Source organism: Triticum dicoccoides, chromosome 6B (genome assembly GCF_002162155.2).
Source record: "Triticum dicoccoides isolate Atlit2015 ecotype Zavitan chromosome 6B, WEW_v2.0, whole genome shotgun sequence".
Classification (NCBI taxonomy): Eukaryota; Viridiplantae; Streptophyta; class Magnoliopsida; order Poales; family Poaceae; genus Triticum; species Triticum dicoccoides.
This window is the reverse complement of record NC_041391.1, coordinates 723,292,631-723,313,921: the sequence shown is the minus strand read 5'-3', so window position 1 is coordinate 723,313,921 and position 21,291 is coordinate 723,292,631. Positions and strand designations below refer to the sequence as shown.

At 48.7% G+C, this 21,291-nt stretch overlaps 1 protein-coding gene across 1 annotated transcript; it reads left to right on the top strand.

The window, feature by feature from the left end:
• Positions 1-18,846: 18,846 nt before the first annotated feature.
• Positions 18,847-20,954, top strand: LOC119325879 (epimerase family protein SDR39U1 homolog, chloroplastic-like). The gene is made up of 7 exons (XM_037599599.1): positions 18,847-19,143; positions 19,271-19,336; positions 19,429-19,550; positions 19,642-19,686; positions 19,834-19,936; positions 20,174-20,402; positions 20,521-20,954. Exons 1-7 carry the CDS (start codon positions 18,918-18,920, stop codon positions 20,840-20,842), a joined length of 1,113 nt encoding a protein of 370 aa, XP_037455496.1. The 5' UTR covers positions 18,847-18,917; the 3' UTR covers positions 20,843-20,954.
• The last annotated feature ends 337 nt before the right edge of the window (positions 20,955-21,291 follow it).

Here is a 21,291-nt window from a genome sequence, read left to right as displayed (position 1 = left end):
CGCCTCCCTCCTCTCCCCTCCCGGCCGTCGTCGGGCCTGCCTCCTCGCCCCTGCACCCTCTGTAAACCCCCCCCTCTCTCTACTAGGGTTCTTCGGTTAATTTACTTAGGTTTTAGTTAGGGCAGTATGTTAATTAGGTTATCTATTTAGTTATGAATTTAGCTAGGGTTCAAAATTTGAACTGGACATGTGATATGTGCAAATTTGAACTAGACATGTGATATGTGCATATGTCATGTTTTGGACATGTCATGTTTGGAAAATGATCCGAGTGACCTATGTTACGCCGGAATGTTGATTCATTTCCGTTCCGGTGAATTTCAGGCGCTCGATATGTCCATTTTTTAGCAAAGGTCATGCCGAAATTTCCCGTGAATAAAGGCATGATTTTGTGCTACATAGTTGGCATATCGAGTGCTGGCACATAGATTTCTTTTTATGTCATTTCTCATTTATTCATACTTTTAGAAATAAATGAGGACACTTAATCATAGGAAACATGTCGAACAACGAAGAAACTGGGCCTTCTGACCAAGATGTAGACGAGATGGATTATGAGGGTGAACAAGAGTACCTCGACTATTTGACTGCTAAGCAAGGTTTGCAGGTCGGCCTTGATGATGGTACTGACGCCAACATCGACACCGATAGCGCCGGCACCGATGGCGGCACCGAGACCGGTGGGGAAGGTACCGGCAGGGAAGGTACCGGCAGGGAAGGTACCAGCCCTGATGCCGCTATCAAAAAGAGGAAGCATAAGAAGTAGAGGATACGAAAACCTAACAAACTAGGGATTGGACGACTTGTGATCACAAAGATGGCACCTGGCAAGTTTGAGCCGTTAGAGCCGGAAGAACCTCGCAAGTGCTATGGGAACCAAGTAGGACGCATCCTACGGGAATGCGCGAGCATCAACGATGATGACTTAAGGAGTAAAGAACATTTGACGCAGTTGCTCCTAACAAAGTTGCACAAGAGATTCAAGTTCCCCGACCGGGATGATAACATAGAACAACCGTGGGATGATCCGAAGATGAAAAAGATTAACAATGACGCCATGGGCATGTTCAACAATGATTTGGCCTCCTGGAAAACGAGGGTGAAATGAGCTATTGAGGCTGATGAACCCCTGTCCAAGATTCTGGAGGAAAATCCGACACTTACGGAAGAGGAGTTCGAAAAGTTCAAGGACACTTGCGCTACCGAGGCAGCCAAGGCTAAGGCTGCGAAATTCAAGAGCGTTCAGCAAAGGAACACGGGGAAGCATCGCCTCGGAAGCCGTGGCTACCTCGATAAAAGGCCCATATGGGATAAGGAGGACGCGGAACATGAAGCCGCGGGTCTCCCAGACCCCTTCGCGAAGTTCACCAACCCCTTGGAGCATGACTTCATCAGGGCCCACTACAAGTGGGACAAGGAGAAAAAGGTTTTTTACACGGACAAGATCACGAGGAAATTGATTAGCCTACTGGAGAAGCAACACCAGCTTGTAGCCGAAAGCCCTACTTCTCCGATGAGGCCCAAGTGGGACACCCCTCTCAACCGGGCCTTGAACGAACTTAAGGGACTCCCTTTGGATCAGCGGCCGCAATATGGTCGTGTGCACGACGCTGGAGACGGCGCCACGTGGAAGGTGTTTTACAACGAGGGCTTGGAGGCCAAGAAGCTGAAAAAGAACTTTAGTCAGGCGGACATCGACGCGAAGGTGAAGCTTGCGTTCGAGAAAAAAGTAGCTGAGGACGCGAAAAAAGCAGCCGAGGACAAATATGAGTTGCTACAGCAGGCAGTCAATGCAGTTGTAACTGCCTGCAGAAATGATTTCGCTACTAACTTGGTTCCAGTTATCATCAAATGGGCGAAGGAAAATCCAGACAAGACGGTACATGATTTCCCGATGCCCAGTTTAGTCGGGAACAACAACACCATCGCACCATCACTTGCTCACGCAACCGGGCCTCCTCTCGCAGCCGCTCCCGCTCATAGCAGCCCGTCCTCAGTCTCAGGCGCACTAGGTGGGCCTTCGTCTTTGGCTGAGCTCGACGCCGTCACGGTAATTACATATTGTTGCCTTTCGGTTGTTTTACGCCACAGACATATGTGTTTGCAGGCGAAAGAAACCCCGTGCACCATACTCTACTTGATCAAAGGCCAGAAGGTGGACGTGGGAAAGGGGATGATAATGGACCCCTCTCAACGCACGTTCCACAACCAACCGATCCCCGCTGGGCACTTCAAGGTTAGCTTGCCCAGTGTGAAATCGGGGCACGAGGATTTGCCTCCTCCAGTATAGCATGTGGGAGCGGACGACGAGACCCCGCCGCGGATTGGAAGCTGCAAGAATTGGGTGCTGCTATGGCCGAAGAATCTTATTCGTCTGGAGCCGGCCGAGAGCACACCAATAACTACCACACATAAACAAGCATGTGCGAAGACCACCACCCCACCTACGCAATTACCAGCTCCTGTAGTGTCGGGTGAGAGCGGCGGACGACATGATGAAGGGGGTGCAATAGTTATGGCTGATGTAATTTCTCATGTAGAACAGAGAATGGATGATGAGATGGAGGTCAACCCTATGGATTACCTCAATACAAACGCGTATGACTGTGACATAGATATGATGAGTCAACCATATGATGAATCAGGCTATCAGCTTGCTAATGAGGATATGGATGATATGCCCGGGCAGGGTCGTACCATGGATTGCAAAAAGTCTCTCTTCATGAAATCCTCACAGGACACGCCTGAAGACGCCGCCTCAACACAGGCTCAATTAGCCGGGCGCGAGGGTCATACAGTACTTAGAACGAGAACACTAGGGCAGGGGTTAAGGAAGGGTCTGGAAGGTGTGCCCAAGAAAAAGGAGAGGAAGAGATCGGGGAAGTTAACTGCCTCCAAACAAGCCAGAGCACATAGCAGCCAGACGATGCATTCTGAAGAGCGTGTACCCGTGAAAAGTGCGGTCATGTTCCATCTCACAGGCGAGCCGATGCTACCACCAAAACCGCTGGAGGCACTATCAAGGGATCTCAGGAGACTGCACGACCATGTGCTGTCGACTGAGAAAAGCCTACTAGCCTCAAAGGATCCAGGATATCCGACATACGCAGCTCGTGTGCCTGAGGGGAAGTGCTACATCGACACACGGCCCGTGGAGGTGTTCTTCCTGCGGTTTGACCATATCTTTGAGATGTTTCTAACAAGGCGGCTTGATTTTACTATCGTCCGCCTTTTTGCGCTACATATGAGCTCCGTCATGAAGAGTGAAGAAGTCTTGCAAATCTGTGTGGCGGATCCGTACTACATGCACGAGTCTTTCTTGAGTCTCGGCGACTTTGAGTGCGAAACTGCTAGGGAGTACCTCCAAAACTTCATGGTACAGAATAAGGACCGGGAAATTGTCCTCGTGCCTTATCATCCAAAGTAAGTCAGTTCCGGACAACCCTTTCGTACATTTCAATCATTCCTTCTCTCTCGTATGGGGAATAATTTGAGGTGTCTTTTCCCCACAGCAACAGGCGCGCCGTCCTTATCGTTCTTTACTCGCAAGTCTCCCACGCCGTGCATTTTGACCCTTCCAGAGACTACAAGAAAAAAGACTACACCCACATAATGAATATTCTAGATGATGCTCTCCAAGGCTTCAGCTTTAGAGGTGGCCACGTGCAGATCAAGAAACAAAGGAACAAGAATATGGTTTTCGTGCATAAAACTAACTTCTCCTGCCTCCATGTCCCAAAACCAAGCAAGCAGGATGGATTCTACATCGTCCATCTCATGATTTAGTTCAACACGTATCACCAAAAGCTTCGCATTAGCAGCAGAAATGATGATCGTATCCACAAGTGGCTAGAATCTCATGGAGAAGCGGATTATAAACTTAGAGATGACTTCTTACGCATCCAAAGTGACATTGCGACGATCATCATGAAAGAAGTCATCAATGAGAAGGGGATGTTCCACAACGGCCCTATATCGCGAGCTGACGTCCGAACTCGCATAGGCATGCAACGTCTAGACCTCACGCCATTAAATAAGCTAGGGTTCGTCCTCGATGATATGGAAGGATGGACCTTCTAGTCATTTATGATGCCGATGATGATGATATGTGTCGGTTGAACTTGTATACTTTTTGTAGCGATGAAACTTTGTGATGTCCACGGTCCATGCCGAACTTGCGTAACGCTACTTTGTTAGTTTGAGTATGATGACCTGCGTACGTCTAGTTAATTAATTTGCGTACTGTATGTTGCATCTAGTTGCTAACCCTTTCTTTTTCGGTGTTACTCTAGTATATTCTGTTGCATATATATGATTGTACATCCTCTTCATGAACATGCATCTCTAACAGGTACCTAGTTTCTTGATGGCGAGATGGAATTGCTATGTCGTGTACAAAGGGAAGGTTCCGGGGGTGTACAACGAGTGGCATGAGTGTCAGGCGCAAGTGAATGGGTTCACGGGTGCCAGCCATAAAGGCTTCAAAGGCAGACAAGAAGGAGAAGCTAGTTACTTGAGGTTCACGCTAGCGCGAGAGAGGACTCTTAACCGCCACCTCATGTACTGCATAGTTCCGCTCTCACTCATAGTGATAGCACTTCTTGCATATACCTTTGTTTAGATGGATGACGTTGTTGTAGTTGCAAGTGTTCGAGACTTGCATGTATCGCTATTTTCGAGATGATGACAAGATATCACTTTGTGTTGGATGATGATTATGATGAGACTATTTGTATGTACATGCTATGATTACATTTGTGGTCTCGCAGGCATTTGTATGTGTATCATGATGATATTTCTATGTCCTAAAAATTCTTCTATAAAGCCTGTTCAAATACAAAACAAATATGCCAAAAAAAACCAAAAAAAACCTACTTAAATTAGCAGTAGCGAGTGTATAAAAGTTAGCAGCAGCGCCGCGATAGCAGCTGCGCGTCAAGGTAAAGCGCGCTAGAGCTACTAGCAGTAGCGAGCTTCTGCTAACAGTGCTGCTGCTACACTTGTGTAGCAGTAGCGCTGGTTAGCACGCGCTACTGCTATCTGTTAGCTGTAGCGCCTTATTAGTAGCGCCTATCCCCGCGCTACTGATACATCTAAAACCCGCGCTACTGCTAGCCATTTCCCTAGTAGTGGTTGCTTGAGAGAGACTATCTTCATCCTACGCCTCCCATGGATTGATGAACCTTAGGTCATCCACTTGAGGGAAAATTGCTACTGTCCTACAAAACTCTGCGCTTGGAGGCCCAACACGTGTCTACAAGAATAAAGTTGCATAGTAGACATCACTCATCAGAAATAGTGTTGTCACCCCTGAGACGTGTTTCCAACCAACTGCCGAAAGTCCTGATGTGTTCACATGTAATCCAGTTGTCACACTGGTCCAGTTGTTTGGAGCGCAGAATGTTGTGTTCATCGACATACGAGGTCACCAAGGTAGAATTCCGTAGAACTGTGTAGTGTGCTTGAGACCAAGAATGCCCGTCCCTACATATTATTGAGTCCCCTCCTAGCATGCCTTTTCCACTCAGTCTCCCCTCATACCGTGATTGAAGGTGACCAATCTTCTTAAGGTCAGGAATGAAGTCAACACAAAACCCAATGAAATCCTGTGTTTGATGACCCATGGAGATGCTTCCTTCTAGCATAGCGCGGTTACAGACATATTTCTTTAGGACTCCCATGAACCTCTCAAAGGGGAACATATTGTGTAGAAATACTGGGCCCAGAATGACAATCTCGTCAACTAGATGAACTAGGGCATGCGTCATGATATTGAAGAAGGATGGTGGGAACACTAGCTCGAAACTAACAAGACATTGCGCCATATCACTCCTTAACCCTGGTAGGATTTCTGGACAAATCACATTCCGAGAGATTGCATTGAGGAATGCACATAGATTCATAATGGCTAATCAAACATTTTCTGATAGAAGCCCCCTCAATGCAACCGGAAGTAGTTGCGTCATAATCACGTGGAAGTCATGAGACCTTAGGCTTTGGAACTTTTTCTCTGGCATATTTATTATTCCCTTTATATTCGACGAGAAGCCACACGGAACCTTCATACTGAGCAGGCATTCAAAAAAGATTTCCTTCTCTTCTTTGGTAAGAGCGTAGCTGGCAGGACCTTCATACTGCTTTGGAGGCATGTTGTCTTTTTCGGGAAAATGTTGCAGGTCGTCCCGTGCCTCCGGTGTATATTTTGTCTTCCCATACACGCCCAAGAAGCCTAGCAGGTTCAAGGAAATCTTCTTCGTCACGTGCATCACGTTGATTGAAGAGCGGACCTCTAGGTATTTCTAGTAGGGTAGGTCCCAAAATATAGGTTTCTTCTTCCACATGGATGCGCGTCCCACACCTTCATTCGGAACAGATAGTCCGCCGGGACCCTTTCCAAAGATTACTTTTAAATCATTGACCATAGCAAGTACGTGATCACCTGTACGCATGGCGGGCTTCTTCCAGTGATCTGCCTCTCCTTTGAAATGCTTGCGTTTCTTTCGACATTGATGGTTGGTCGGCAGAAATAGACGATGCCCCAGGTACACATTCTTCCTGCATTTGTCCAGGTATATACTTTCGGTTTTATCTAAATAATGTGTGCATGCATGGTATCCCTTGTTTATCTGTCTTGAAAGGTTACTGAGAGCAGGCCAATCATTGATGGTTACAAACATCAACGCATGCAGGTCAAATTCCTCCTGTTTGTGCTCATCCCACACACCGTTTTATTCCACAGTTGTAAAAGTTCTTCAACTAATGGCCTTATGTACACATCAATGTCTTTGTCGGGTTGCTTAGGGCCTTGGATGAGAACTTGCATCATAATGAACTTCCGCTTCATGCACAGCCAAGGAGGATAGATACATAGAGTCACGGGCCAGGTGCTGTGGTTGCTCCTCTGCTCCCCAAAAGGATTAATGCCATCTGCCCTTAAACCAAACTATACATTCCTCGCGTCACTTCAAACTCCTCCTAGTACTTTCTCTCGATTTTTCTCCACTGCGACCCTTCAGCGGGTGCTCTCAACTTCCTGTCTTTCTTACGGTCCTCTCTGTGACATCGCATCAACTTGGCATGCTCTTTGTTTCTGAATAGGCGTTTCAACCATGGTATTATAAGAGCATAACACATCACCTTGGCAAGAACCCTCTTCCTAGGGCGCTCGCCATCAACACCACCAGGGTCATCTCGTCTGATCTTATACCGCAATCCACCGCATACCGAGCATGCGTTCAAATCCTTGTATGCACCGCGGTAGAGGATGCAGTAATTAGGGCGTGCATGTATCTTATGCACCTCCAATCCTAGAGGGCATACGACCTTCTTTGCTGTGTACGTACTATCGAGCAATTCATTATCCTTAGGAAGCTTGTTCTTCAATATTTTTAGTAGCTTCTCAAATCCTTTGTCAGGCACACCACTCTCTGCCTTTCACTGCAGCAGTTCCAGTACGGTACCGAGCTTTGTGTTGCCATCTTCCCAATTGTGGTACAAACCTTTTTTGTGATCCTCTAACATGCGATCGAACTTCAGCTTCTCCTTTTCGCTTTCGCACTTTCTCTTCGCATCAACAATGACCCGGCGAAGATCATCATCGGGCACATCATTTGGTTCCTCTTGAGCTTCAGCTTCCCCCGTTGCAGCATCTTCAGCTTCCCCCATTACAGCATCACCGTATTCAGGGGGCACATAGTGGTCATCATCTTATTCTTCTTTGTTGTCTTCCATCATAACCCCTCTTTCTCCATGCTTGGTCCAAACATTATAATGTGGCATGAAACCCTTATAAAGAAGGTGGGTGTGAAGGGTTTTCGAGTCAGAGTAAGACCTCGTATCCCCACATATAGGGCATGGACAACACATGAAACCATTCTGCTTGTTTGCCTCAACCACTGCAAAAAAATTATTCATGCCCTTAATGTACTCGAAGGTGCGTCTGTTACCGGACATCCATTGTCGGTTCATCTCTGCATTCATCCTGAATAGATAAGTGACCAAATTAATAGAAGTTCATCAGCACATTAAAACCAAAGTACATCCATAGTTCTCACTGAACAACATATCTCTCTCCAGAGCATCTAATTAAACCATACATTGAAACTATGTAAGACATTTCAATGCAACAATAAATGCGATCATAACCGCAACCAAGGTAACAATTGATCCAACATCATAATTATACCAAGCCTCAGTATGAATGGCATATTTTCTAATCTTTCTAATCTTCAAGCACATTGCATCCATCTTGATCTTGTGATCATCGACGACATCCGCAACATGCAACTCCAATATCATCTTCTCCTCCTAATTTTTTTTTCAATTTTTCCTTCAAGTAATTGTTTTCTTCTTCAACTAAATTTAACCTCTCAACAATAGGGTCGGTTGGAATTTCCGGTTCACATACTTCCTAGAAAAAAAATCTATGTCACGTTGCTCGACATAATTTTCATAAAAACTAAATAAAACTAATAGTTATAAAAGAAAATATACATACCACATCTGAATCATAGACAGGACGAGGGCCGATGGAGGCGGGTACCAAAACCATCGCACTATATAATAACAAACAATAATAAGTAAGAAAACTACACAAGTATATATCTAAATCATACAAGTTAGAAATTTTTTCTTTTAGAAAGAACATAAGATCAAGAGGCTCACCATGATGGTGCAGGCGACGAGATCGACGCGGGTGATCAACGGTGGTGAGGACGAGGATGGGACAAGATGGGCCGCCAAACCTAGGAAAATCTTGAGGAAAATGGAGCTTGGACAAGGAGCTTCGAGAGGAGAAATCTTAAGTGTGGCTCGTGCATTTCATCGAACACCTCATGTGCATAGGAGATGAGCTAGAGCACCACAAAGGTCTCCAATAGCTGGCCAGAAAAATAGAGCATTGGAGAGTGCTCTGCTCATGCGCGAGGGGGTATATATAGGCAGCTCATTGGTCCCGGTTCATGGCTTGAACTCGGACTAAAGGACACCCTTTGGTCCTGGTTCAAGCCACCAACTGGGACCAGTGGTGGTGGGCCGGGAGCGAGGCATATTGGTCCCAGTTCGTGCCTGGAACCGGTACCAAAGGGACTAGACAAACCGGGACCAATGCCCCATGATGGACCGGCCGTCGCACTGGCCTCACGAACTGGGACCTATGCCCCCATGGGTCCTAGTTTGTGACTGAACCGGGACTAATGGGCTGGCCCAGCCTAAACCAAAGCCCTGTTTTCTACTAGTGAAAGGGGCTCGGGTGAGGGAGTCCTGGATTAAGGGGTCCTCGGACAGCCGGACTATATATGTGTGCCGGACTGTTGGGCTATGAAGATACAAGATAGAATACTTCTTCCTGTGTCCGGATGGGACTCTCCTTTGCGTGGATGGCAAGCTTGGCGATTCGGATATGTAGATTCCTTTCTCTGTAACTGACTTTGTGTAACCCTACCCCCTCGGGTGTCTATATAAACCAGAGGGTTTAGTCCGTAGGACAAGAGACAACAATCATAATCATAGGCTAGCTTCTAGGGTTTAGCCATTACGATCTCGTGGTAGATCAACTCTTGTAATACTCATATTCATCAAGATCAATCAAGCAGGAAGTAGGGTATTACCTCCATAGAGAGGGCCCGAACCTGGGTAAACATTGTGTCCCCCGCCTCCTGTTACCATTAGCCTTAGACGCATAGTTCGGGACCCCCTACCCGAGATTTGCTGGTTTTGACACCGACATTGGTGCTTTCATTGAGAGTTCCACGGTGTCGTCACCAGAAGGCTTGATGGGTCCACCAATCATCTACAACAACACAGTCCAAGGGGAGATCTTCTTCCCCGGACAAATCTTCGTATTCAGCGGCTTCGCACTACGGGCCAACTCGCTTGGCCATCTGGAGCAGATTGACAGCTACGCCCCTGGCCATCAGGTCAGATTTGGAAGCCTGAATTTTGTGACCGATATCCGTGGAGACTTGATCTTCGACAGATTCGAACCCATGACGGCTGTCCCCTGCCACTGAGGGAGTCCTGGATTAGGGGGTATCCGGACACCCAGACTATATACATCGTTCGGACTATCGAAGCGTGAAGATACAAGACTCAAGCCTTCGACCCATATCCGGATGGGACTCTCCTTTGCGTGGAAGACAAGCTTGGCGATTCGGATATTATGTTTCCTTCCTTGTAACCGACTCCATGTAAACCCTAGCCCTCTCCGGTGTCTATATAAACCGAAGAGGATGGTCCTTAGAAGGCCGATGACAATTACAATCATACCATCATAGGCTAGCTCTTAGGGTTTAGCCTCTACGATCTCGTGGTAGATCTACTCTTGTACTACTCATATCTTCAATATTAATCAAGCAAGAAGTAGGGTTTTACCTCCATCGAGAGGGCCCGAACCTGGGTAAACATTGTGTCCCTTGTTTCCTGTTACCATCATCCTAAGATGCACAGATCAGGACCCCCTACCCGAGATCCACCGGTTTTGACACTGACATTGGTGCTTTCATTGAGAGTTCCTCTGTGTCGTTGCTTCAAGGCCTGATGGCGTCTTTAATCGTCAACAACACGGTCCAGGGCGAGATTTTTCTCCCCGGATAGATCTTTGTGTTCGGCGGCTTCGCATTGCGGGCCGATTCGCTTGGTCATCTGGAGCAGATCGACATCTATGCCCCTGGCCACCAGATCAGGTCCGGAAACCTGAACTACACAGCGGACATTCACGGAGACTTGATCTTCGACGGATTCGGGCATGTGCCAGGAGCGCCAGATAGTCACGACGAGCACGGCCTAGACCTGCTGTCGGACAATGCTCAGGACATCATCCCTGCAGCAGCCCCGGATTTCAATCCAGAACAGGTTGCATCGCCCAAGGACGGAGGGTTAGACCCCACCCCACAGGCCGCACACTCATCGGCGGTGGAGCCGAGCACAGGTCGCATCTCTATGGAGGCCTGTATTCCCGGGCCCCCGGACTCGTATCCGGTCGTTAGTCCCGGTCCGCGCACTCTTGAGCCAGCCGAGCCAGGTGCACTAGTTCGGCGAAGAGATGATGATGCAAGTTTAGTATGTATAGTAGATCTAGGTTTTTGTCATTTGAAATATACAAAAACAGCAAGGTAGCAAGTGATAAAACGGAGAACAAACAATATTGCAATTCTTAGAAGCAATGCCTAGGGTTCATACTTTCACTAGTGCAATCTCTAGCAGTGCTAACATAATTGAATCATATAACAATCCCTTAACGTGCGACAAAGAATCACTTCAAAGTTCTTATCTAGTGGTGAACATAAGATGAAATTCTTGTAGAGTACAAAACCACCTCAAAGTTATCTTTTCCGATCAATCTATTGAGTCATCCCTATAAGTGTCACAAACAGCCCTAGAGTTCATACTAAAATGACACCATATGATACGCATCAACTAACTCTAATGTCACCTAGGTGCTCCAATGTCACCACAAGTATCCGTGAGTTGATTATTCGATATGTATCAGACAATTTCAGATTCATAATAGTCAATCCAACACAATGAATTTCCAAGAGTGCCCCAAGATTTCTACCGGAGAAAGTAGGATGAAAACGTGCATCAACACATATGCGTAGATTACCCCAATGTCACCTCGGGAATCCACGAGTTGAGTGCCAAAACATACATCAAGTGAATCAATATAATACCCCATTGTCGGTGTCAAAACCGGCGGATCTCGGGTAGGGGGTCCCGAACTGTGTGTCTAGGAGGATGGTAACAGGAGACAAGGGACACGATGTTTTACCCAGGTTCGGGCCCTCTTGATGGAGGTAAAACCCTACGTCCTGCTTGATTAATATTGATGATGTGTGTTACAAGAGTGGATCTACCACGAGATCAAGGAGGCTAAACCCTAGAAGCTAGCCTATGGTATGCTTGTTGTTCGTCCTCAGGACTAAAGCCATTCGGTTTATATAGACACCGGAGAGGGCTAGGGCTACATAGAGTCGGTTACAATGGTAGGAAATCTACATATCTGTATCGCCAAGCTTGCCTTCCACGCCAAGGAAAGTCCCATCCGGACATGGGACGAAGTCTTCAATCTTGTATCTTCATAGTCTTGGTGTCCGGCGATGATGATAGTTCGGCTATCCGGACACCCCCTAGTCCGAAACTCCCTCACCCATTGTCACCATGGGTATTCATATGCAAGACATTCATCAAGTGTTATGAAATCCATAAAAGTATTCAATCCGATAATAGTGAAACCTCAAAGATAAAAACTCAATCCATCACAACAAAATAGAGAGGGATAAACACCATATGATCCAACTATATTTACAAAGTTCGTGATACATCAAGATCGTGCCAAATAAAGAACACGAGAGAGAGAGAGAGAGAGAGAGATCAAACACATAACTATTGGTACATACCCTCAGCCCCAATGGTGAACTAGTCCCTCTACATCATGGAGATTTTCAGAATTATGAAGATGGCCTCCGGTGATGATTTCCCCTCCGGCAGGGTGCCGAAACATGGCTCCAGGTGGTATTTCTTTTGTACAGAGGTATGTGGCGGCGGAGTCAAAGTTCTAGGGTTATCTCTTGGGGTTTCTCTATTTATATGATTTTTCAGCGTTGGAATCACACGAAGATGAGATAAGATGGGCCCACAAACCACCATGGCAAACTGACCCCCGGGCGCGCCCTGGTGGCTTTTGTGGGCCTCGTGGCTCTTTTGGTCCTCCCATGAAGCTTCGGGGGTCAAAATCGTAAAAAAGTTTCAGCCCATTCCGAGAACTTTTATTTTTGCAAAAAAAAATAACACCACGGTAGTTTTGCTGAAAACAGCGACAGTCCGGGTTAGTTCCATTCAAATCATACCAAAACCATATAGAATTGTTGTAAACATGACATGAATACTTCATAAATTATAGATAGGTTGGAGACGTATCACAGTGCTCCAAGACGATACCCCCATGAGGGAGAACGACACCAAAGTCTCCGTCATCATCCAATCCGGGAGAACCAGATCTAGGGTTTCCCCCAGAACAACTGCCACCTAGAGGAAGAGGGGCACTCCTTCTGCAATTGCCGATGCTCCCACGTGGTGCCCACTGCCAGATAGCTCTCACAACGACACTTTCAAGAAGGAAATGACGTCAAGAGCTCCGTCGCCGCCCTAGCTCACTCGAGAGACCGTGAGGTGGGAAAAGGCAGGGCGGACCCGAACGACTTCTCCAGGAAGAAAAAGGTACCCATGGGTGTCGTCGCCATCGCAGCCGGTAAGACGACTTGGGAATTATCCCAATCCGAATCCCGCGTCCTGCTGCGTCACATTCCGGTAACCAGCTAGCAGCACGACCATGTCCAGTAAGACAGAGTGCATGCACCATTGGTTGGAGGAAGGAGCAGCTTGGCACTGTTGGCCGCCGGGGCATCAAGCCGCGGCACCAACTCGCCAGCGAATCGTCGGCCACCCGATCCGATCCCCGGCAGCCCACCTGCCCTGCCCCGCTGTGCTACCGGATGGGGAAGACTCACCAAAGGGAATGCCATACCTGATCCATGAATCACAGCCGCCATACCAGCGTCGAGCAGTCGGAGAAGGGCACCACCGCAGCCTTCCTCGGAGCCATCCACAGTTTGCCGGAAGGCGCCTCAAGCAACGACAAGGGAAGGAAGGTGTGGTGGAGGAGGAAGAGGCTGCGGCGCTAGATCGGGATCGCGAGTCCCTTGTGGACGGAGCGAGTCGCGTCGCCTCCGATCCATTTTTTACCGGGTGTCACCAGGGTGCTGGGGCTGGTGGGCAACTAATCTGCCGACTCGCCCATCTGCTCTGGGGGGGGGGGTACTCCTTGGTTCTCTCGAGGACATTAGTGAGGTCCTTTGCACTGACGAATATTAGACAAGGGTTTTAGGGTTTTATGGCAAACTTCCAACAACGGGTGAACTTTGTATTATATAGAAAGTACATAATGATGTACAACACAATTACAGGTGGGGACACTAATAGCCCAGTACATACAGAGTCTAACACCCTCCCTCAATCTTAACTGAGATCTGAAGAATTCACCAGGTTGAGATTGCGCCTACAGCCTTAAAACTGAGGAAGAGGTAGCGGCTTTGTGAAGATGTCAGCAAGTTGATCATTTGAGGAGATGAACTTGATAAGAAGCGGTTTCTGGGCAACACGTTCCCTGACAAAATGGTAATCAACTTCAATGTGTTTGGTGCGAGCATGAAAGACTAGATTTGAAGACAAATACGTCGCACCAATGTTATCACACCAAAGGACCGGTGGCTGCTTGTGTGAGATGTTCAACTCTCGGAGCAAAGACTGTAACCAAATAAGCTCAGTTGTGGCATTTGAACTGCTCTATACTCAGCTTCAGTGCTACTGCGGGACACTGTTGTTTGTTTACGAGCACTCCAGGCTTTCAAGTTAGAACCAAGGAATACTGCATATCCCCCCGTGGATCGTGTGTCATCCGGACTCCCAGCCCAGTCTTCATTAGAGAATACAGAGAGAACTCCAGAGGGGGCCGGTTCCAGAGGCAAGCCATAAGAAGCAGTCAACCAAATATGGCACAAGATGCGCTTAACTGTAGTCCAGTGAGAGTCTCGAGGTGCATGAAGAAACTGAAAGACACGGTTGACATCATAAGAGACATCAGGACGGGTGATGGTTAAGTACTGCAAGCCACCAACAATACTGCGATACTCAGTAGCCTCATCTGCAGAGAGAAGAGAACCATCAAGAGCAGAGAGTCTATCAGTAGAGGACATAGGTGTAGTAGTCGTCTTGCCATGTAGCATACCAGCCCGTCAAAGAATATCAAGAGAGTATTTCTACTGAGTAAGTGTCAAGCCAGAACCAGAGTGCAACACCTCCAGCCCAAGGAAATAGTGAAGCTTCCCAAGATCCTTAACTGCCAAGTCACCACTCAAGGCAGACACCAAGCGATCCGCAGCATAGTCCGAGGAGCTGACAAGGATGATATCATCAACGTAGACCAACAGATACATAGTAACTGTAGGACGCTGAAGAATGAACAGTGAGGTATTAGCCATAGAGGGAACAAACCCATGAACCCGAAGAGTAGTGCCAAGACGTGCATGCCAAGCACGCGGAGCCTGCTTCACACCATAGAGCGCCTTAACAAGACGACACAGATACTGTGGATGAGTTGGATCAACAAAACCAGGAGGCTGACACATGTAAACCTCCTCCTCAAGGACACCATGAAGGAAAGCATTTTGAACATCAAGCAGATGAAGAGACCATCCTCGAGTAAGAGCCAGTGAGATCAGAAGCCAGATAGTGGTAGGTTTTACCACCGGACTGAAGGTGTCCTCATAGTCACGTCCATGGCGATGTTTGAAGCCTTTAGCAACCAGTCTAGCCTTGTATCTCTCGATAGATCCATCGGCATGTTTCATTACCTTGAAAACCCACTTGGAATGAACGACGTTGACACGAGCCTTGGGAGGAACCAACCACCATGTGTCATTCTTGAGAAGAGCCCAGTATTCTTGTTCCATCGCAGTGCGCCAGTGAGGATACTTAGGGCAACCTGAAAATGCCATGGCTCGGCAGTAGGGTCCGACTGGACTTGCACCATGCAAGTCGCAAGCCAGGTAACCGTGCCATCTGTGCGTTTCTTAGGAAGAAACAACACACTTTTGCTGCCTGTATGAGGATGCAACATAGGGGCGGAGCAGGTGGCGAGGTAGGCAGTGACGGTGGGGAAGAGAGCGCAACATCCGTCATGACAGTCGTTGATGCAGTCGGAGGCGTTGATGGTGTGTACGCAGCAGGAGGCGTCGACCCACTGGAGGGCGACACTAGCCCAGACGAGCTGGGCGACGACAAGGATGGCGGAGGGCTTCCAGGCAGGGGCGGCCCAGGCGTTAGTGCTGGGGACAGCCCAGGCGTCGGTGCTAGGGACGCGGTTGAAGACGAGGCGACCCACTGGGCCAAGGCATCAGCCGACACAAGCGGTGGCTGGGCCAGAGTGGTGGCACGTGGTGTAGAGGCCGCTGTCGCGGGCGCGGGCAGGCACGTTTCATGGGACATGCAGGGTGCGTGCTGATCGACGTGATCGGGCGGGGATGAGGGAGCCGGAGGATCAACCTCGTCCAGGATCTCCAACCGCGCACATCTCCCAATTCCTGCACCATGGTTAGACAAAAAGAGGGGGAATGTGCAACATCTACAAATTGATCAGGAAATATAGTGGATGGGTGCACCGACGGTGTGGAACTTGTGTCAGGTGGGGAAGAGCAGAAAAGGGAAAATATGCTCATCAAAGACAACATCTCCTGAAATATACACAAAGTTAGAAAAGACATGAAGGCACTTATACCCTTTGACACATTTTTTAGAATGGAACTCAAGCTTGCGATTATTATAAGGACGGAGATGCGGCCAGCACGCACAACCGAACACTTTAAGAAACGTATAATCAAGAATCTGACCAAGCAAGAGTTCAAGTGGAGTTTTCATATGAAGGAGTCGCTAAGGAAGCCTATTTATGAGAAAACAGGTTGTAGTAAAGGCATCACTCAGAAAACGAAACGTGACAGATGCATGAGCGAGCAAGGTTAACCCAGTTTCAACAATATGAGGATGCTTATGTTTAGCTGAACCATTCTGCTGGTATGTATGTGGGCAAGACACACGATGAGAGATTCCAAGTTTTTCAAAGAAAGTACTAAGATTGCAGTATTCACCCCCCCCCCAATCCGACTGTACATGAATGATTTTATGATTAAGGAGACACCAAACATGTGCTTGAAATTTTAGAACACATCAAACACATCAGACTTATGCTTGAGAAGATAAATCCAAGTAAAGAGACTATAAGCATCAATGAAACTGACATAATATTCGTGCCCACTAACGGACAGCTGGGCAGGACCCCAGACATATGAAAACACAAGCTCAAGAGGAGTTTTGACTATATGTGTAGAAACAGAAAAAGGTAGCTGATGACTTTTGCCTTGCTGACATGCATCCCAGACATCAACATCTTTATTACTAGACACTGAGGATAGCTCATGACGGTGGAGAAGATGGCGAACAATGGGTGATGTTGGGTGACCAAGGCAAGAGTGCCACAGTGAAGGAGACACATGAACACCACTAAAGACTTGGAACACATCAGTAGGAGTGGGGACGGCGGTGGGCGCATCAAGAGCATATAAGCCACTACGGTAGCGACCTCTAAGAAGTATGTTCCTCGTAGCACGATCCTTAACAAAGAGATGAAACAGATGAAATTCACAGAAAACATTATTATCCTGTGTAAGTTTAGGAACAGAGAGTAAGTTATGTACAACCGTGGGAACACGAAGAATATTTGTAAGATGCAATGACTTAGAGGTGTTTGTGAGAAGAGATGCCTGACCAACATGCGAGATGTGCATACCTATCCCATTAGCTGTGTGAACCTTGTCATGACCACGGTAGGGCTGCTGAACGGTAAGCTTGCCCAGTTTGTTCGTGACATGAGCTGTGGCTCCAGTATCCATGTACCAAGAAGGATCAACAGGATAGGAGGGAGTGTGTCCCTGTTGCGCCATGTTCACTTGACGATCGTTGCCCTTGCCATTGTTGCCGAGGCCGAGGAAGTCGGTCTTGAAACGACGATGACAGCGGGAGGCGACATGGCGGGGCAGGCCACAGAGCTGGCACGGCTGGGCCGCACCACATGCCATGTAGCAGGCGCAAGCGCGGCCGTCGACGACGACCGCCGAGGCGCCAGGATGCGTGGCCTGCTGCTGAGCAGGGGGGCAACACCGGATTTGCCCCCCGGAGGAGGGAGCTGCAGAGGAACCACATCCGACTCCTTTGCCGTGATGCACGGCGTTGACAGAGGAGTCGATGGAGATGTTAGGGCGGCGCACGTTGAGCCGCTGCTCCTTAGACAGGAGGCGGTTGTAGAGTTCCTGAGGGCGAATAGGCTCCTTGCATTCGTTGATCACCTCGGCGAGCGAGTCATAGTCGCTGTCGAGGCCGGCGAGGATGAAGGCCGTGAACTCGGCGTCGCGGAGAGGCTCTCCAATCGAAGCAAGGGTGTCGGCCAACTTCTTGACCTTGTTGTAGAAGGCGGTCACCGTACCGTTGTCCTTTCGAGTCTCACCAATCTTGGCACGAGTAGACATAGACCGAGCATTAGACTGGGACGAGAAACTCGACTCCAGGATGTCCCACACCTCGCGAGACGATGCAACGAAGAGGACCAGCCTGGCAACATCCTCACCCAGGGAAGGCTGGATTGCCGACAGGATGGCTTGGTCCTGAGCGATCCACGCACGAAACATTGGATGCTGTGGCGGCGGACACGGCAGGATGCCATTAACAAACCCCTCCAAATAACGGCTGCGCAGAAGAGGAAGCACCTGAGCGCGCCAGTACAAGTAATTATCCGGCTTGAGCTTCACCGGAAGGAGGTGCGGGAACAGGAACGGCGGCGAGGAGATCGCGGCCAGAGCAGCCTCAACATCCACGTATGGCGCAGGAGATGGCATCGGTACAGACGGAGCCGCGACAGGTTCGTACACCTGTGGGATGCGGTACGCGTAGGATGCACCATAGGGCGGCCTTTGTATTATATAGAGAGTACATAATGATGTACAACACAATTACAGGTGGGGAGTCTAACAGTGAACAAGTGTCCGCGGACTGACCCTGCTGTTTGCGGACGCGGTGGGATTTCTGCGGGTTTACTCGAGTGGAACTAGTAGCCCCCGTGGCCGTGTGGCTGGCCGCGGGGGTGGCCAACAAAGCAAAGCCTACCAGAAAGAAAAAGAAAGGAAGGAGTCCTATCCTGGTGCTGGTGGTGCACTGCAGAGAACCAACCTTGCTTCCTTATCCAACCTCCACCCCCACCCCCACCCCCACCCTCACCCCTGGTGCAGGCGCTAGCGCTAGCTGGGGGAAGGCCAGCAATGGCCATCCGCGTCTTGTTTCCCTCTTCCTCCTCCTCCTCCTCCTCCTTCTCCACCGCCCAGCCGACTAGGAGGACTAGCAGACAGAGGCGAGGATTCTGCTGCTTCTGTTCAAGCTCAACCACAAGCAGCGATGAGGTCTCCTCCAGCTCATCCATGATGACTGTGTCCATCACCGGAGCCACGGGGTTCATCGGACGCAGGCTCGTGGACAAGCTCCTATCCGGTATCTCCGCTGCTCTGCTCTGCTCTTTTAATTTGCACCTCATCTCACCCACTGACTGACTCACGCATGCCTGAATGAAACTGAAACTGAAACTGAAACTGAAACTGAAACTGAATGCAAAAAGCAGAGGATCACAAGGTGTGCGTCTTGACACGCTCCACCTCCAAGAACAAGGCCTCCTCTGTTTTCCCTGGTAAGCACACTACCAACTCCTCTTATACTCTATTTATTCTTCTACTCCTATATATAAATATAAATGGAAATTGAAATGGAAATGGAATGCAGCTTCGAGGTATCCGGGCGTGACCATCGCGGACAAGGAGGGAGATTGGGAGCGATGCATCAGGGACTCAACTGGTGTTGTCAACCTCGCAGGAATGCCCATCAGCACCAGGTGGTCACCAGAGGTTGGAACTAGTGCTAACAATCTACCTACTTCTAGTCTTGTCTTCAAATTCACTTGACCCATACATTAGCTCCATGAATACATGCATGCAGGTTAAGAAGGAAATTCTGCAGAGCCGAGTCAATGTCACCTCAAAGGTACGTAGCTACTCTACTCTACACTACTTCATCATATATCCGCATGCTTCAATTTAGTCTGTCCTCTCGTTTTTAATCACCTTAATCTGGATGCATCTGAATAAACAGTTGAACTGAATTTGATGGATGGGATTAAACTGAACCTAGGTTGTGGATCACATCAATACTAGCACTAGTGCCAGCAGCAATGGCAATGTCAATGGCAATGGTCCCTCTGTTTTCGTCAGTGCAACAGCCGTCGGCTACTACGGTACCTACACTTTCTTCTTCTTCTTCTTCTTCTTCTTCTTAAATTGATTTGATTTGATCAAGCAAGCAGCTTAATCAATCAATCAATTTTTTTTAACCACAACAAGAATAGAAGAATCCTTAATAAATTGATTTGATTTGATTTGATGAAGCAAGCAAGCAAGCAAGCACAATCAATCTTTTCTTTTTTTAACCAAAAATTTAGAAACAAATACAAGAAGAAGAATTGCAATTGCAGGCACCAGCGAGACGGACAGCTTCGATGAATCCAGCCCATCAGGCAATGACTACCTGGCACATGTATGCCGAGAATGGGAGGGCCGGGCACGGCAAGTGAAGCAGGAGCACGTCCGGCTGGTGCTCATTCGGATCGGAGTCGTCCTCGGCAAGGACGGCGGCGCTCTGGCCAAGATGATCCCCCTCTTCATGATGTTTGCCGGAGGGCCGCTCGGCACAGGAACACAATGGTCGTCGTCTTCTTCTTCTTCTTCTTCTTCTTCTTCTTCTTCTTCTTCTTCTTCTTCTTCTTCTTCTTGTTTGGAGGTATAAATACAAATACTGAATCTGCATCTCCGATTTATCTAGGTTCTCTTGGATTCATGTGGACGACCTGGTGGATCTCATCTACGAGTCCCTGCGGAACCCGGCCTACACGGGCGTCATCAACGGCACGGCGCCCAACCCGGTGCGGCTGTCGGAGCTGTGCGACCGGCTGGGGCAGGTGGTGGGCCGCCCGTCCTGGCTGCCGGTGCCAGGGCTGGCCATCAAGGCCCTGCTGGGAGAAGGCGCCACGGTGGTGCTGGACGGCCAGAAGGTGCTCCCTGCCAGGGCCACCCACCTCGGCTTCTCCTACCGCTACCCCTACGTCCGAGATGCGCTCAAGGCCATCATCGCCAAACAACTCTAGCTACCTCGCTACCTTCTCTTGTCTTTTCCTTAATTTTCTCTCTTGTATAATACGTAATATACTAATATAATACTCCCTCTGTTCCTAAATATAAGTCTTGCTTTAATAACAATGACTGTTACAAGGCGCACCTCCTCATCGATTTGCCATAGATTAGAGCATCTTCAGCCGCGCCCCCTACACGCCGTATCAGGGTCATTTTTTTTATCGCCGACGCTGAGAAAACAGCCCAGCCACGTCTCAGGAGCCCATTTTTGGCCAGGGGCAGGCGGACCCAAGCCGAACCCGACGAGCGACGGGGAATCGTTGTTGGCGCGAAAGAACGACGGGCCCGCCGAGTCAGCGACCCCCGCCTCGTCGTCCTTACATCGCCTCGGTTTTCCACAGGGAATCAATGCCAAGGCTGCCGCCGGTCAGCCTTTCAGTGATTCCTCACGGGCAGCGCAGTG

What these genes read in the sequence shown, in the direction of transcription:
- LOC119325879 (XM_037599599.1), top strand. Translation starts at nt 18,918, where the DNA reads ATGGCCATCCGCGTCTTGTTTCCCTCTTCCTCCTCCTCCTCCTCCTCC. An exon ending in CGTGGACAAGCTCCTATCCG is followed by an intron (nt 19,144 to 19,270) that starts GTATCTCCGCTG and finishes TGCAAAAAGCAG; the next exon opens with AGGATCACAAGGTGTGCGTC. An exon ending in GCACCAGGTGGTCACCAGAG is followed by an intron (nt 19,551 to 19,641) that starts GTTGGAACTAGT and finishes ACATGCATGCAG; the next exon opens with GTTAAGAAGGAAATTCTGCA.